General features: G+C 42.6%; 1 protein-coding gene across 6 annotated transcripts in view; it reads left to right on the forward strand.

Annotated features, from left to right (window-relative positions):
• Nucleotides 1-19147, forward strand: part of dync2h1 (dynein cytoplasmic 2 heavy chain 1) — a 996931-nt gene that overhangs the window by 959072 nt on the left and 18712 nt on the right. For all 6 annotated transcript variants that reach the window (XM_085999037.1, XM_085999042.1, XM_085999039.1 and 3 more), the window contains 2 exons: nucleotides 14463-14572; nucleotides 15361-15442. In XM_085999037.1, the coding sequence (XP_085855163.1) occupies nucleotides 14463-14572; nucleotides 15361-15442 (192 nt within the window). The remainder of the gene's footprint in view (nucleotides 1-14462; nucleotides 14573-15360; nucleotides 15443-19147) is intronic.

The following is a 19147-nucleotide window of genomic DNA, read 5'->3' on the forward strand; positions in this document are numbered from 1 at the left end:
GATAGAATGGAAGAATTCCAGAACATGTTTATACCGGTTTGGCATAAAAATAAACCAGAACTTAAATAAAGGGAATTACGAGGGTATGAGACGGGAATTGGGTAAGATTGATTGGGTGGTGTTTCTGGGGGGATTGACAGTGGAGAGACAATGGCAAGCATTCAAAGATAGAATGGAAGAATTCCAGAACATGTTTATACCGGTTTGGCATAAAAATAAACCTAAAAAGGTGACTCAACCGTGGATAACGAGGGAAATTAGGGACAGCATAAAATCAAAAAAAAGGGCATATCAACTGGCAAAAAAAAGCACCAGACCGGAAGATTGGGGGCAGTACAGGATACAGCAAAAGAGGACAAAGGGATTAATCAGGAAGGGGAAAATAGAATACGAAAGTAAACTTGCAGCAAACATAAAGACAGACTGCAAAAGCTTTTATCGGTATATCAGGAGGAAAAGACTGGTAAAATCCCAAGTCGGTCCCTTGCAGTCCGATTCGGGAGAATATATAATGGAGAATAAGGAAATGGCAGACCAATTAAACTCATACTTTGGTTCTGTATTCACAAAGGAGGACACAAATAACCTCCCAGGAATATCGGCAAACATAGGGACTAATGAGAGGGAGGAGCTGACAGAAATTAGTATCTCTAGGGATATGGTGTTGGGTAAGTTGAGGGGACTGAAGGCCGACAAATCCCCGGGGCCTGATAAACTACATCCTAGGGTACTTAAGGAGGTGGCCCTGGAGATAGCAGATGCTCTAAGGATCATCTTCCGGAACTCCATTGACTCGGGAACAGTACCCGTGGATTGGAGGGTAGCTAATGTTACCCCAATATTTAAAAAGGGGGGTAGAGAGAAAGCAGGGAATTATAGACCAGTAAGCCTTACATCGGTTGTGGGCAAAATGCTAGAGTCCATTATTAAGGATAAAATAGCGGAGCACTTGACAAATGGGGAAAGGATCGGACAGAGTCAACATGGATTTACAAAGGGTAAATCGTGTTTGACTAATCTGCTGGAATTTTTTGAGGAAGTAACTGGTAAAATAGATGGGGGAGAGCCAGTGGATGTGGTGTACCTTGACTTCCAGAAAGCCTTCGATAAGGTTCCACACAAAAGATTATCATGCAAAATTAAGGCTCATGGGATTGGGGGCAAAGTATTAACGTGGATAGAGAACTGGCTGGCGGATAGAAAACAGAGAGTTGGAATAAACGGCTCGTTTTCGGAGTGGCAGGCAGTGACCAGCGGGGTGCCGCAAGGATCTGTCCTGGGACCCCAGCTGTTCACAATATATATAAATGATCTGGATCAGGGAATTGGATGCAATATTTCCAAATTCGCTGACGACACTAAACTAGGAGGAGGGGTGGGCTCTGATGAGGATGTCAGGAGGCTACAGTGCGATTTGGACAGGTTGGGGGAATGGGCAGATACGTGGCAGATGCACTATAATGTGGATAAATGCGAGGTTATCCACTTTGGGGGTAAAAACAGGAGGGTAGATTATTATCTAAATGGCAATAGATTGGGAGATGGGGAAGTACAGAGGGACCTGGGTGTTCTTGTGCACCAGTCACTGAAGGAGAGCATGCAGGTGCAACAGGCGATCAAGAAGGCAAATGGTATGTTGGCCTTCATATCAAGGGGGTTCGAGTATAGGAATAGGGATACCTTACTACAGCTGTACAAGGTGCTGGTGAGACCGCATCTGGAGTATTGTGTACAGTTTTGGTCGCCCCATCTGCGGAAGGATGTTCTTGCCATGGAAAGAGTGCAACGGCGATTCACCAGGCTGATACCTGGAATGGCGGGAATGACCTACGAAGAGAGATTAAATAGTTTGGGCTTGTACTCACTGGAGTTTAGAAGATTGAGAGGGGATCTCATCGAAACATATAAAATTATGGCAGGCCTGGACAGGCTGAATTCAGAGAGAATGTTTCCAATGGCCGGGGAGCACAGAACCAGGGGCCACAGTCTAAAAATAGCGGGCAAATCATTTAAAACAGAGATGAGGAAGAATTTCTTCACTCAAAGAGTGGTGAGCCTGTGGAATTCCCTGCCACAGAGGGCTGTGAAGGCTAATTCAATAAATATTTTCAAGAGAGAATTGGATATATTTCTGAAGGCTAAGGGGATTAAGGGTTACGGAGAAAAGGCGGGGACGGGGTACTGAACTGGTAAGATCAGCTATGATCTCAGACGAAGATCAGCCATGATCTCATTGAATGGCGGAGCAGGCTCGAAGGGCCGAATGGCCTACTCCTGTTCCTATCTCTATGTTTCTATGTTTCTATGAATCTGACATTGATTAGGCCACCCCTGGCATCACGGGCAGCAATGTGCTCGTGTGCTGGTCACACTGGGGTAGCCGCCTCCTCCAGGTCTTCCTCTTGCTGACCCTCATTCTGGTCCTCCTCCTCCTCTGAAGCGGTTGTGCGCTCTGCACCGCCTTCCTCATGCAGCGTTAATCCTCGCTGCAGTGCGATGTTATGAAGGGTGCAGCAGACAACGACGATTCTGGAGACCCTGGCTGGTGCGTACTGAAGGGCTCCACCAGATGTGTCCAGGCATCTGAAGCGCACTTTGAGCAACCCTATTGTTTGCTCTATGCGAGATCGGGTGGAAATGTGGCTTTGATTGTAGCACTCCTTAGACTCATTTGAGGGCCGCCTCAATGGTGTCATTAGCCACGCCTTCAGGGGATAGCCCTTGTCTCCATGGAGCCAGCCAGAAAGTTCATTTGGCGGTGCGAAGAGCTGAGGGACAGTGGACTGGCGCAGGATGCAAGAGTCATGGCAGCTGCCAGGGAATCTCACGCACACATGCATGATGCTCTTCCTATGGTTGCAAACCAGCTGCACGTTAAGGGAGTGGAAGCCCTTGCGGTTTACAAATGCTGATGGGGTGCTCTGATGGCCACGTGTGCAGTCGATGACGCCCTGCACCCGTGGGAACCCAGCCAGATTGACAAAGCCGAGCGCCTGCTCGGTAACACTGGCTTCATCAGTGGAAAAGTAGATGTAATTTGCGGACTTGTGAAAGAGGGCATCAGTAACCTGCGTGATGCATCTGTGGGTGACCGACTGGGAGATGCCGCTAATGTCTGCTCCTGATCCCTGGAAGGAGCCTGAGGCAAAGAAGTTGAGGGCGAAGGTGACTTTGACAGCCACTGGTAAGGCGTGTCCACCCGCTCCTCTGGCTGCAGGTCCTGATTGAGCATTGTGCAAATGTCTGTGACTACCTGTCGCGAAAGTCTCAGCCTCCTTTGGCACTGCTGCTCAGTCATGTTGAGGAAGGTCATCTTCTGCCTGTAATCCCTGTGTTGGAGGTATCTCCTGCGGTGAGGTGCAGCCCTGCGCTGACGGCCTCTGCCCTGTGTAACATCAGGTGGTTCAGGAGAAGGTTGGCGCTCTTGTTGTTGGTGATGCTGGTTCTGCTGCTGCGGCTGATTCTGAGGACCAGGATGACAGAGTTTAAATCGTTCCCATTCTGCTGTTATATATGGCAGTTGAGGATGAGATCTTAGAAGCAGTCAGTCAGTGGGGAGAGAGGTTATTCCAAGGAGGTGACAGTGCATATAGAGTTTACAACACACACTTGCAGCCTCTATACAGATCAAATGTGTCTTTCAAATCCTGAAATCAGCAATCTCTGACATTTGACAGTGAACAGATGTGAGAGTTTAGCTTTTATACTGAAGTTGCATTCAGCTCATTGGAAACTCCCGACATACTTACCTGACATGATCTCCAAACGGTGTGAAACACGTTGAAAATGTGGCAAAATAGAAAAAGGCTGGCAAAATAGCAGGTAACAAGCAGTTAAGTATCTTAAATGCCTCCCCCGCCGCTTGGTGTCGGGTCTGTTCTGAAATCGCAGACCCGTCACTTTGGAAACTCGCATGGAGGCGGGTTCGCAACCCACCGTCAATCAATCCGAATTTAACAGCTGACCCGCCCTCTGAGCGCCGGCAAAATTGTGGCCATGGAAATGTGTTTTTTTTCTCTTAGCAAGAGTGAAAACTAAGCATGTTGGAGGTATTGAAAGTAAAACAATAAAGCCAAATCAATCCCAATACTGTTGTTGATTTTAAACTGCTTAATACGTTTTTAGCAGTTGATAATGTTCAAGTTGGGAAGCATTGCTTCCATCCCATATACTTAATGACACATTCTATCCAGTTTGTTATAATCTGAGTTAAATACTTTTATGCATCTCAGATGCATCAGGTCCAGCTGTGATAGTAACCAGTATGCATTCTGCATTATGTTTGTTTGGATTTTGGGGATTTTTTATCTGCTCAAAATAATTTGTAATTTGAAAAGTCATAGAAAGCATCTAGGGTATGTTTGTCATTTTTGAATTTCAGTAAAGGAAGCAATGCTACACTCAATATTATTCTCTTGCAGAGATATAACAAATGCTCAAAAGTGATCAAAATTCACTGAAAACAACCAAACAATTTTTCTCAAAAATAGTTACTGCATTGTTCTTAGTTACATCTCCTCTTGTTTTTTTTAAATAAAATGTTCAAAAGACTTGGAACAGCATGTGGTCAGTGTGTCACTTCAACTAATTAATGTTGAGATGGATTGTGAATGCTGTGGCAGAATAGCATCCACATACAAAACAATGACAACTACTAGGAATCTGAAACAAAACCAGAAAATGTCATCAGTACACATCAAGTTGATCAGTGCTGAGCAGATATCGGGCAGTTTCTCAACAAGGAGAAAAGAAAAATTCAAGTGTCACCCACTAGCTAGTTATAGAGTGGTATAAGCTGAGGCCTAGGAGCAGTTCTGATGGACCTGAGTTCTGATGATGATTCAGAGTTGAATCTTTAACCTTCCTGTGTCTTTTGAACACTGATCAATCTGCAGTATATTTACAGCATTTATCTATTTTATATTTTATGGCAACCAGCTTGTTCAAAGTTTGCAAATAATAGCCTCTACAGATCTCTGTCTCCAAACCTGAAACAATATAGGCTGCTTTTACGGATCCATACTATGCTTTTGAAAATAATACCAAGATAATAAATATGTTCCAAGACCAATCTGTAATGCTTTTAAGAGTTTCAAATTTCCTTATAAGATTGCAGTTCTTTTGAACCTTAGTGGGTGATTTTGCCATTGGGGAGCTTTTGGAGGCGGGACTCCCACTTGTCGGGTTTCAGTCCCACCTCCAACAACTTCTGGCCAACCCACGCTATTTTCCCTTGATTGACCTTGTTAAGCCCGCCCAGCAGGCTTAGCAGGCCAATTAAGGGAAAGCCGGTTGCAAAGCACGTCAACGTATGACGTTTCATCTGTCAAATTTTTTGACAGATGAATTGTTATCATTTGACAGCTCTGTGAAGCTGTCAAACAGTAACATTCTCTGCAGTTTGTTGAGGTCTTGAATACAAGACCCTATGAAACTTCCTTCTTTTACAGAAATGAGATGGTTGTTGCATCTGTGAATGTAACGGCCACCTGTCATTCCCAATGCGGAGGTCCGAGACTCCCCGCATACACACCGACTGAAGCCTGCAGGAAGAAACAAAGGTAAGTACACTTTTAATAACATTTTGCATTTACCTCAGATACTCACCTCTACACTCTTGCACCCATCACTTACCTTCATAGCACACCTTTGCACCCCCCCCCCCCACAGACCCATTACTCGCCCCGCTGAAATGGCGGGTTTTGGAGCCTTCGGGAAGCCTGCACTTGTGAGGGCAAAAAGGGGATAATCCTATTGTCTGCCTGTTAACTACCTGTTAACAGGCAGTTAATAGGCTTTAATCCCTCCCCACCTCCAAGGAGACGGGACCCGGCGCAGGACGGCTACATGCTTCATTTTCCCGGCAGATCCGATCCGCCTCCCCAGGGCTGGCAAAATCGCCCCCTTAGTTACTGATGGCTTACCATGCTCATAGGAATATCTTAAGTTATCACAGAATATAAATAACGGGCAGCTGGCAAAGTGGTGTATAATGTTGGAGCACTTTGTTCCAGAGAGTTAGGACAGATTTTTGCCCACTATTCCCCACAGAGAATTTCCAGTCTCGCATTGTCCTCGTGACGAGATAATGAGTAGAGGGCAATTACATTTCCGATAGAGAGAGAAGGAAAATTAGATGGCCACACACTCTGTGCTGCTCTTAGATACCTAACACCCAGCTAAAAAGTTTTATTGGCTGAGACCTTCTTGGCTGGGGATGGTGCATGGCTCAAAGAGACTGCAAAATATGAAGGAATTAACTTTTTTCTGAGGATAAAACAGAGGCTACTCAATGGAGAACTACAGAATACAGAAAGTATTTCACGTGTGAGGAAGATGGAATAACTCCACATGATTATACTTGAATGGTATGTATTCATACTTTATGTGATGTTAAAATTCATTTTTAAAATTTATTTGAAATAAGTATAGCTCCAAGTGCAGAAGGTACATTTGTTCTTCAATGGGTCATGTAGGCCGCCGCCTACCACTTCTCTCCAGCAGTGAGTGACTGGTATCTTAACAATCCCTTGAGCAGCGGAATTCAATTCACTGGGTTATGTCAGACCATTATAGAATTTGCTGCAGCAGTGAGTCACAGAAGGTACAATGAGGTTTTAGCTCACTGTCTAAATATAAAGAGAAAGGTCAAATAGTTTTTTTTAATTACGGACCAGCCATTGCACTGTAGGGGATTTGAATACATGACTTCTACTTAATTGAAGTATTACTGCTAAATTTTAATTATTTTGCAAGCCTCCGAACTAAAATTGTTTAACAGCTGTATGAATCTGTGATCCCAATAGATTATTTACTGGATTAGGAATCACCACTAAGGGGATTTTATTTATTGCCCAATTTTTCCTTTTTCTCTTGAAGACATTGATTAACATATGTTAAGTTATATGAAACTTATATAGAACTTTGGTTAGATCACACATGGGATACCGTGCACAGCTCTGGTCTCCATATTACAAAAAGGATATAGAAGCACCAGAGAAGGTCCAAAAAAGATTTACAAAGAGGAAACCAGAACTGAAAGGTTATGACTATCCAGAAAGACTGAACCGGTTGGAGCTCGTTTCTCTAGAAAGGTGAAGGCTGAGGGGTGACCTAATAGAGGTCGTTAACATTTTGAGGAGGTTTGATAGGGTAGATGTAGAGAAGATGTTTCCATTTGTGCGGGAGTCCAAAATTAGGGGTTATATATGTAAGATAGTCACTAATAAACCAATAAGGAATTCGGGAGAAATTTCTTTACCCAGAGGGGTTAGAATGTGGAACTTGCTACCACATGGAGTAGTTGAGGTGAATAGCATAGGTACATTTAAGGGGAAGCTAGATAAGTACATGAGGGAGAAACAAATAGAAAGATATGCTGATAGGGTTAGATGAAGTAGAGTGGGAGGAGGCTCATGTGGAGCATAAACACCAACATAGACTAGGACAAATGGTCTATTTCTGTGCTGCAAATTCTATGGCCCTGAGTTTGCGGTCAGAGGCGTACCAGAGGAATACGCCTCCGAACTGAAAAAAAAATCCCAATGTACCTGGTGTTTCCGGAGCTTCGGACTCTTCGAGTCCTGGGCCTGCAGGTATACGCCTACGTAAAGGCCCACGGATCCCAGGGGCGCATACAATTCGCAAGCGTCCCTGGGATCACGTGGGCCCTATCAACCAATCAAAAAGGGGGATTCCTATAATGCTTATGGGGATTCCATTTATGTACGGAATCCCCACACCACTTAAATAAAAAAGAAATGATCACATGTTCAAAATTAATTAAAAGACCCTTTAATTATGCATTTAAAATAAAAATTACACTTTTTGACAAAATAAATGTAAAATCCGGGCCTATGTAAATGCTGGATAACAGCTCCATGGGTGCTGATGGCCTCCAGTATGTTACACAAGCAGCCACTCTTCATGTACGAGTATAGACAGTGAATCCTGACAGGCTACTTAACCATGCAGAGCAACATCATAGCCGAAGCTCACCCAACATCCACAAAGGCTCACTTCCAGCATGGATTGCTAGCTAATGATCAAGACCTGAAACCTTGACTATGTGTTTTCACTCCCTATCTCGTGTACTGAGGTTGATTGTATTATAGCTACTTCTGCCTTTTTTTGAGGTCAGATTGCTTATCACAGAGAAAGGATCAAACCTGCAACATTTCTAGTCTGTATGGCTCAGTACTGCACCGGTTAGAGCATTTAACCATTAAGCCATCGGGGGGAGCTCTCACTGCAAGGATGTGCAGACAGCAACCGAAGTGCTGCTGAGGAACTGGTTAAAAAAATGTCATGATTACAGTAATATTCTAGAGCAGTCAAAGGATTAAAAGATAATTATGTTCAGTTAAAAGTCACATGTATAGAAAGAGATCTCGTTTGTCTTTTAAGGGAATCAGAAAATGGGAAGCAATAATTGGACAAGAATAGAAATTACCATGTTTTTGCATCTGGTGATTTTAGTAAAATCTGGCAGACACCCAGCGGAGGCCCTGAAGTTAAATATAAAACTTAAGGACCCACAAAGAAAGGATGGGCAGAAAGATCGTGGTGGTGGGGTGGGGGGGGTGGGGGGGAACGGTATGATTGAGATTTTAAAATAGGAAGTAATTAACTCCGGTTTGCTAAAAAAAAATGTTTTCATTAAACCAGAACTTTTCCCATTGGTTGTACTGATCAGTTTGTGCTAGAAATTGATATCAGAAGCTAACAATTCTGAGACATTTCCTACAAAGCACCAGTCAAACCAAAAGCTGGCACTTTAAACAAGGCGCTACTCAGCTTTTAAAGTGCCAATGAGCAGTGTTATTTAACAGTGACCAGTGTGGAAAGCAGCTACTCAGGTTAAGCTATAAGTTAACTTTTTAGAGCTTTGTACCGAGAAATTTGTTCAATTGGCAGGTTGGTACGAACTGGGCCCTATGCCTGTATGGGTAGGCCTGAGGCGCACCAGGTATCGGGGCTCAGATCTTATTTAAATGAGACTGGCGAGCTGTGGACATCTGCTGTGCTTCCCCAGACAGCTCGCTGGCGAAGAGACTTCGAATTTAGGCCCATGAGCAGCAGCCTTCAGGCAGATCGTGAAAGAGGAAGGAGATGCGATCAGAAGGTGGGCGACAGGGTAAGGGAAGGTGATCAGGAAAAGGAGGGTGATCTGGAGAGAGTCAATCGGTCGACGCGAAAGAGAGGGCGATGGGGACGTCGGGACGGGGGCAATCAGAACATTGGGAGGGGTGTCGAGGCAGCGCTCAGGAACAGGGGTCTAGGTGACGATCGGGAGTGAGGGCGACAGGTGGCTGGCAGTGGCCCGTGGTTTTAATGTGGAACCAGGAGAAGCACTCCTGCTACTTCCAGCTCCACATTCAGGTAAGTATAGTTTACAAATTTTTGGTGGCTGCCTGTTGCGTTCGTATGGAGACCTGGCGTAGGCTGCATTCAAGGCAACACAATTTTGCCCAAGGGTCCTCAAACGGGCATTAGGCCCCTTATTAGCATATGCTAAGGATGTAACACCTGTTGCAGGCGTGGGCCCTGGACGCCTATTTTATTGCCTACACCATTATGGCAGGCGACTTGTAATAAATGCTCTTCCTGCCTGCCATTTTGGAGCCTTCGGCTCTCGTTTAGCTCAAGAAAAATGAGCGCGGTGACACTGAATTTCTAGACTTTGATGTGCTATCAATATGCAGAGACAAGGTTCATTCTTCCTCCATTTATACTTGCTATTAAGTTTGTACTAGTTCCATTAAATGTAATTGGTCTTTATTTTCTCCCCGATATGCTGCTCAGCATCTCCCCTTCTTCAGTATACCTGAAACATCTTACAGCTTTAGCACAGGAGTGCTCAAGACTTTAAAGTTCAATTTATTTTTTAATGGGAGTGTCTGCTCTCAGTGTGGCTCAGCTGCTCAGTAACACTATTGACCAGTATTTTAAACAGCTGAGCAGTGCTCTGCTCAATGTGTTGGAAATTGGTTTGACAGCTTCCCTGCAGGGTGTTGCGGAATTGTTACTTTCAGATTTACTGATCACTCGGTTATAAAGGGTCATTTGAAGGCCTGTCCAAATTGATCATCAAAACCAAATTTCACTGCACTACCTCCTTATTTTTCTATCAGCTGATATGGATGTGGAGTTACTTCCGTGCACTGTTTAATCTTGTCACACCTGTAGTCTCCAGAGGTTATACAAAATTTCTCAAAACCAGAATACAGCGTGATTGGCTACCAAGCGCATTGTGATTTATAATGTGGATGTAAGCTGAGGTATTCAGGGGAAGGAAAACCAAATAGATATTACTGTCTGTGTAAATGGATGTAGTGTCCAGACTGCAAAACTCTCATGTTTTAGTCAGCTTGGACACTGATCTTCAAACTGGGATTCCTGAATACTAGAGGGTCTATGAACAGCTCGCGGAGGCCCCAAGATCACCAGATTTCTGTGTTTCTCTGTAATTGTTGTTACCAAGTTGTGAGCTAGCAAGACAAAGGTGTTGGACTAGAAATTAGCGAATTTCAGCAAAATGAAAGAGGAACAATCCCAGATTAATTGGTTGGGGAAAAAACGACAGATCAAACAGTGGACCAGCAGTAGGAAATACCTAATTGTAAGATGGTTAAGGTATGAGTGGAAGTAAATGGGCTACAATGAAAAGAATAAATATGTGAATAGTGCAAAAGGAAACTATAAAAAATATTGAAGGAAGTAAAAAGGCAAATTAGGAAGGCAAGGAAGTATGAAACAAATAAATAACAAGGGCTTTTATAAGCATATAAGTAAAATGATTGACATAGGAGATATGGGACCACTGATCACTTAGAACGAAAGGGGGCTATTTTATACTTGAGCATGAAGGAATGGCAGAGATGTTTAAGTATTTCACCTCAGGGTGGTTAAAGTAGGACTGCAGAAGTATCAGAGAGAAATGTAGAAGAGCCATCTGGCGATAAAAAGAAACTGCTTGACAAAAATGTTGACGGAACTAAAAGTAGAGGTCGCCAAGCCCAGATGGTATGTACCCAGAATATTGAAGGAGGTTTCCAGAGACACTAACAATTTTTAATATACACAGCCTGCAGGCGAGGCTTAGCACCAGGAGCATGCAGTTGGAAAATTTGCTCTCTAGTGTCCATAAAACAGGATTAAATTAGCGAACACTTAGAACAGTATAGTCTAATCGAGCACAGACAGTATGGATTTTTGATGGGCAGCTCATGCTTGATTAATTTAATATTTTTTGAGAAAATCATAGAGTGTATAGAATAAACTAATGGGGTGGTGCTATGAATATGGATTTTCAGCAAGCATTTGATAATGTGCCAGCTTAGAGACTTGTTATAAAATTAAGGCTCATGGAATTAAAGAGAATATAGATGCATGTATAGAAAGACAGCTAGGGGACAGAAAGCAAAGAATGAATGAATGTTTCTTGGATTGGCAGAATATGGGATCTGTGCTGTGACTCTTTTTGATTTCTACTTGTATAAATGATTTGGATGTAAGCAGAAGATGTTATCAAAGTTTGGTGATGATAGGAATTAGAGAAATCGGAAATGGCACATTTTGGGAAAATTAATAGTGAAAATAAACATATGGTAAGATTCTTCACACATTAAAGGAACAGAGAGATCCATGGTGTAAATACATAGATCTTTAAAAGTGGGAGTGTGGGTGGAAAAGGCCTAAAAAGGCAAATGGGATTTCCTTTTTTATACGTGATGGCATTGAAAATAAAAGCAAGGAAATGTTGTTGAATTCATAAATTATATTGACCGATGCTAATTCCTACTAGAATTAGTTCATTTTAAATCAGTTCCTATCAGTGTAAATGATTGGAATACCTACGCCATTGGTTAAAGCGCAGTTGGAGTATTCTATGCAGTCCTGGACACCCCATTATAGGAAGGATATTAGAGATATAAAAAGGATACAGCATAGAATTACTAAAATAATACCAGGAATCAAAAGCTCTAGTTATGATGAAAAGCTCCAATATATTAGGCTTTTTCTACTATAACAGAGAAGGTTAAGAGAAATCTATGGGGCGGGGGGAAGAAAGAAAAGAAAGACTTGCATTTATATAGTGCCTTTCACAACCTCAGGACATCCCAAAGAACTTTACAGCCAATGAAGTACTTTTGATGTGTAGTGACTGTTGTAATGTAGGAAACGCGGCAGCCAATTTGCGCACAGCAAGCTCCCACAAACAGCTTTGTGATAATGACCAGATAATCTGGTGGAAGAAATGGCAGAATCCCAGCAGAACTGGTTTCCACCAAGCCCTGGTTTGGCCATAAGGTTTGCAAGCCTCAATCCAGGGATCCACCGGCTTTCTTAATAGGGCAAGATTAGGACCTGTGAAAGAGCAAAGGGATTTAGATTTCCTTTACACAAATCTCTCAAAGCTAGTGCACAGATACAAAAAATAGTCAATAAGGCTAATGGAATGTTGGCCTTTATCTCGGGGGGCGTTGGAATAAAAAAGTGAGAAAGTGATGCTTCAGTTGTACAGAGCCCTAGTCAGGCCCCATTTGGAGTACTGCATTCCCTTGAGTTTAGAAGGTTAAGGGGTGTTCTAATCGAGGTGTTTAAAATGATAAAGAGATTTGACAGGGTAGCACCAGAGAAACTATTTCCTCTGGTGAGGGAATCCAGAACAAGGGGACATAAACTTAAAATTACAGCTGGGCCAGTTAGGAGTGAAATTAGGAAGCATTTTTTTTCACACAAAGGGTGGTGGAAGTCTGGAACTCTTTCCTTCAAAAGGTTGTGGATGCTGGGTCAATTGAAATTTTCATGACTGAGATCAGTAGATTTTTGTTAGGTAAGGGTATCAATGGATATCGAGAAAAGACAGGTAAATGTTGTTGATGTACAGATCAGCATGATCTAATAGATGGTGCAATAGGCTCGAGGAGCTGAATGACCTACTCCTGTTCCTGGGTTCCATCCTGGCCCCGTCTAATTCTAGGCACATTCTGCTTGACCACAAGTCGCTGTTGAGGAAAAGATAATAGGAATATTTAAAAGGGAATTAAATAAGGACTTAATTATACATAGAATATGCAGCACAGGAACAGGCCATTCGGCCCAGCCAGTCCATGCTGGCGTTTATGCTCCACTTGCGCCTCCTCCCATCCTTCCTCATCTAACTCTATCAGCATAACCCTCTATTCCCTTCTCCCTCATATGCTTATCTAGCTTCCCCTTAAATGCATTAATATAGTGATGATTTATGCATTTAAATTAAGTTACATGGCTTTATCACTAGAAGTCAGGTTATTGTAAACAGCCTTATTTTTTATACTTCTGATACTGTACAGTTTTATGTATATAAAAATTAAGTTAGTCCTATATGCAGGTATGGCAATAGGAATTTAAGCAGGATACTTTGAGACAGAAACATTTCATTTGAAAGAAACTGGTCTAACAAAGTTTCTGGTTGCTGACTTATATATTTCAACATCATTTTATCTTTAACATTGTAAGTAAAACAAAAGGCACTGTTTATGCAAAAAAAAGCTCTTATATATTAGCTATGTTATTAAAATATACCTTCAGAAACAATGCATTGGCAGATCTGTAAAACTCTTGCCTCTAATACCCAAACAAATTCTAACACAGTGTCAAGGAAAGCTTAATTAAATGAAAATCTCAGCATTAAACAGACATTGTCTTATTTAATTGGATTTAGTGTCTGCATATGTGTTTCTGAAGCTCTTTCAGGCACTCATTAAAATCCTGTGGCTTGGAAGATACAAATAATATGAAGTTATTAAGTGTAAAATTGGAATACTTCTATAGTGGTTTTGACAGACTAAACATTTTGTAAATCTACCCACAATTAATGTGTTATGGTATAATTAGCAAAAGCATGTTTCACTCCAGTATAAATGTGATATGTAAACTTGTGCTAGAACAGACTAAACAACATCCACCATGTTTTTTGTTTGTTTGTTAGAATAGGTTATTGCTTAACCATTAGATCTCTTAAACTTTCTTAACATGTCTGAATTTTACAAAATGTGCAATTTGATTAATTTTACATGTCACTTGGGTTAACACATTTCACAATCAGAAACCAGGACATGGTTCTAAAGTGGAGCACCCACTTCGGTTAATGTAGGGAGAGGCCTGCTGTTGGTTTGAACAAGCCAATATAGAGTTTTGGAAGCTGCGAATCAGTTTAACTGCATCCACTCATACAGTAGTTTGTAGTCATCTCCAGTTTTTATGCAAAATTCTGATTTCTCCTCCATATGGTAGTCTGTAAGTTAAATGCATTTAAAATGGTTGCAATCAAAACATATATAAAATTAATTTCAAAAAAGCTAAACTGTGAAAGAATTTGAAGCACAACTCTAGTTGAACCAACTGAACATAGTGACCTAATGAAAAGGTTGAGATGAACTCTTGCTGCACTTCTAACTGTTTGCTTCTTGTTACAGCACTGGGTTGAAAAAGCTGAAAATCAGACACTGCTTTCAGATACCTTAGATCTATCTGAACTGTTCCATCCAGATACCTTTCTTAATGCTCTGCGTCAAGAAACTGCAAGGTAAGCCTTGAAACACTAGTGACGTTTCTTTTCTTAATGGCGTAAGATTAGGAGCTGTGGAGGAGCAAAAGTATTTAGGTGTCCATGTACACAACTCAATAAAATCAAAGAGGGTTTCTAAGAGATTTTGGGGGGGAAATTGGCTTGCGCCCCCTTTGGGGCGATAACTTTGCTGGAGTGCTACTTGTAGCGCCCCAAAAAAGTTAGCACCCCCGTGCCCGAAATTCAATGTTAGCGCCCCAAGCAGGAGGCGGGGCGCTACTGGAAGCGCTCCCCCTCCTTCTTGGGGCACTCCCATTGAATATCGCGGCACCACATGCAGTAGCGCCACATGCACCGGCACGTAGCGCCGCGGTACTGCAGGCCTCTCTCCCCTGGTTAAAGGGGAGGGGCCTAGCGCAGCGTGCACCGGGGCCCTGCTGGACCACCGGGGGAGTGCCGCGCTGACGGATCGCAGCCGGCACCCCGCAGGAGGAGGCCAGAGGGGGCAGGTGCTGGCAGGCAGCCAAAAAAAAAGGCTGCGCGGCACCTTCCCAGGTTTGTGGCCGGGGTGCAAGCGGGGCACTGCGCATGGCAATGACATCATCACCAGAGGCACAGCGCCGTGGGGCACTATTGGCTATTGCTGCTGCTAACCTCCTGCTGAATTTTGCGGTAGGTGTTAGCGGCGCTGCGCCCTGGCGCTAGTTGCTTTGTGCCCCGTTAGTGCCCCCTCGGAAAGCAACTGAATTTTTCCCCCTTTAGATAGTAAAGTTCAAATATTTTTAAATCATTTATTTATATTGCAGAGTTATGGGTTGCTCAATAGACAACTTGAAATTTGTTGCAACGTGGAAAGGACGGATACTGGATGCAAAACTTCAAGTCAGGGTAGGAAATCTGCTTTAACAGGAAAAAGTTATCAATCACCTGGTGTTAAAATATATCATAAAGTTTAGCAGGAGGATGACCACACATTCCATAACTCTGACAATCATCTTGAACTTAAGAATCTGATGACGTAAATAGTGTTGAAACACATCACGTTATTTTCAAGGGATGTCAAAAGTAGATCTACAGGAGTCTATACACTATTAAGGCAATTTAAACACAATATTGAACACTTCTAATTGGAAAACCTAAGGATGGTGTGAAAACAATACTTCCAGATAATTAAAACATACATTTTATTTTGTACTACCTGGTTTTTTTCTGTGCAATCAGTGGCATTCTGTGCCTGTGTGACAGCCTACACCAGGAAACAGGCACCTCAGGTTTCCCGGTTTGGGCGAGCGCTCCATGCGCAGTGCTCATTTCAGGCCCAAAAACAGGCCTAAAGGAATTTCCACCCCACACAGTGCAAAATATAAAAACATAGAAAAAACAACACAGAAGGAGGCTATTCATGCCAATTTCACCTGTCTTCAGATGGAGCTATCTATTCAAATCTCATTCCCTGCTCTTTCCCTGTAACCTTTTACATTCTTACATAGAATGTAATGCAACATGTAAGTTTTTTTTTGAGATAATGCAAGAAAAAGATAATTCCACATGGGCAGACAAACATAAAAACTGGGCCAATATCAGCATCAAAAAGATGCTCTTTAGTACAGGTAATTATTTAAACCTCTGCTTCAACAGGGGAGATTTTAAAAAGTTTCCATTGAAATTAATGTTTTGTAGTGAAGGCAGGAATTAATTATATCTTCTCAAGGTGCACTTCAATCACTTAAAGTCACAGAGACGCAAGTCACTCAAGAGTAATAGGTGCAGGAGAAAGTGGAAATCAGTTCACTTACCAACATTTTCTTGACATTGCAGGAGACCTGAGCTAGTAAAAGAGTTAAATGAGACACACCACATCCCTTGGAAATAAACAGCAAGATTCAGTCAATTAGAAGCTCATGAATGGCTGTGACAGTGTGCCCATGCAGAGTTTACTGCATGTACATTTTTTTCTGGAAAGGTTTTCACACCTGTATTGCATTCCTGCAACATTCCTCCATTATTCTCTTTTCTAATGTCACTAAAATTACTTTGCCTTGGCTGGGAGTAATTTTGTGAATGCACTTAGTGGAATAAGTTGTATTGTTGCAGCATAATTACTCATGGCAGTGCAACCAGAGTAGTATAGCACTCTTTTAAAACAATTGTTTCTTGATTATAGGAAATGATTTTCAAGCTATGCTTTTATTTTCCACCTTTTAACAAACTAAGTACATAATTTCGGGCAGCCTTTAATCCTAAAAACATTCTGGATTTCAGTGATTATGATAAATATCAGATTCATGGTAAATAAGTATTTTAAGAGTCATCAGTTCAAATGTGTATGTCATGCTATCTTTTTCCAGAGTGAATGAAATACTCAGCAAACTCTTTGAAATTAATATAGATGAGGGAGATAATTCAGCCAATTTTAGCCCATCCATCCATCACAGCATCATACTGCTTAAATGATTTTGCCTCTACTAAGTTACCTGGAATTCCATACCATATGTTGACCACTCCTTGTATGAAGATCTTCCAGCTGTACCTCTCCACTACTTCTGTCAACCCCACAACCATCTCTGTGCTGCTAAGCAGTCTGTCTGTGACATTGAATCATGAATGAGTTACAACTCCCTTCAGTTAAACATTATGAAAACCAAAACCATAGTTTTTAGTCCTCACCACAGACTCCATCCCCTCTCTGCTCACCCTGAACCTTCACAACCTGTTTGACCCAGAGCTGAGCTTTAAACCCCAGATCTTATCTATTATCAAAACTGATCATTTTCACCTCCACAACATTAGCCTCCTATTTGTCCTTACCTCAGCTCCTCCACTCAGCTGAAACCCTTATCCATGCTTTTGTTACCTCTAGACTCGACCTCAAATTTTCTCTTGTTTGCCTCCCACCTGTACCTTCCATAAATTCCAACTGGTCCAAAACACAGCAGCCTGTACCCTGTCCTGCACTAAGTCCCTCACCTATTACTTCCATCCTCGCTGACCAAAATTGGCTTCACAACCCCGAACACATTAAATTTAAAATTCTCGCCCTCATGTTTAAATCTCACCATGGCCTCGCCCCATCCTACCTTTGCAATGTCCTCCAACCTTATATTGCCTCCTAGAACATAAGAAATAGGAGCAGGAATAGGCCACTTGGCCCCTCAAGCCTACTCCGCCATTCAATAAGATCATAGAAACACAGAAGATAGGAGCAGGAGTAGGCCATTCAGCCCCTCGAGCCTGCTCTGTCATTCAATGAGATCATGGCTGATCATCCAAATTCAGTACCCTGTTCCTGCCTTCTCTCCATATCCCTTGATCCCTTTAGCCTTAAGAAATATATCCAACTCCTTCTTGAATACATTTAATGAATTGGCCTCTACTGCCTTCTTTGGTAGAGAACTCCACAGGTTCACCACTCTCTGGCTGAAAAAATTCCTCCGCATCTCTGTCCTAAATGGCTTACCCCTTATCCTTAGACTGTGACCCCTGGTTCTGGACTCCCCGACCATCGGGAACATCTTTCCAGCATCTAGTCTGTCTAGTCCTGTTAGAATTTTATAAGTTTCAATGAGATCCCCTCTCATTCTTCTAAACTCCAGCAGAGTACAAGCCCAATTGACCCAATCTCTCCTCATACGTCATTCCTGCCATCCCAGGTATCAGCCTGGTGAATCTTCGCTGCACTCCTTCCATGGCAAGAACATCCTTCCTCAGAGAAGGCGACCAAAACTGCACACAATACTCAAGATGTGGTCTCACCAAGGCCCTGTACAACTGCAGCAAGACATCCTTGTTCCTGTACTCAAACCCTCTCGCTACGAAGGCCAACATACCATTTGCCTTCTTAACCGCCTGCTGCATCTGCATGCTTACCTTCAGCGACCAGTGCACAAGGACGCCCAGGTCTCGTTGCACTTCCCCTTCTCCCAATCTATTGCCATTCAGATAATAATCTGCCTTCCTGTTTTTGACACCAAAGTGGATAACCTCGCATTTATCCACGTTATATTGCATCTGCCATGCATCTGCCCAATCACTCAACCTGTCCAAATCATACTGGATCATGGCTGATCTTGGGCTCAAAGCCACTTCCCCACCTGCTCCCCATAACCCTTCACTCCCTTATCTTGCAAAATTTGTCTATCTCCACCACGGTATTTAATGACCCAGCCTCCACAGCTCTCTGGAGCAGAGAATTCCACAGATTTACGACCCTCTGAGAGAAGAAATTCCTCCTCATCTCAGTTCTAAAAGGGCGACCCTTTATTCTAAAACTGTGCCCCCCATGTTCTAGATTTCCCCACGAGGGGAAACATCCTCTCTGCATCTACCTTGTCGTGCCCCCTCAGTATCTTATATGTTTCAATAAGATCACCTCTCATTCTTCTAAACTCCAAGGAGTATAGGCCCAGCCTGCTCAACCTTTCCTCATAAGTCAACCCCCTCTTCTCTGGAATTAACCTAGTGAATCGCCTCTGAACTGCCTCCAATGCAAGTATATCCTTCCATAAATAAGGAGACCAAAACTGTACGCAGTACTCACAGTGTGGTCTTACCAATACCCTGTACAGTTGTAGCAGGACTTCCCTGCTTTTATAC

Source organism: Somniosus microcephalus, chromosome 10 (assembly GCF_052327205.1).
Source record: "Somniosus microcephalus isolate GS21.2 chromosome 10, FLI_Smic_1.0, whole genome shotgun sequence".
NCBI lineage: Eukaryota > Metazoa > Chordata > Chondrichthyes > Squaliformes > Somniosidae > Somniosus > Somniosus microcephalus.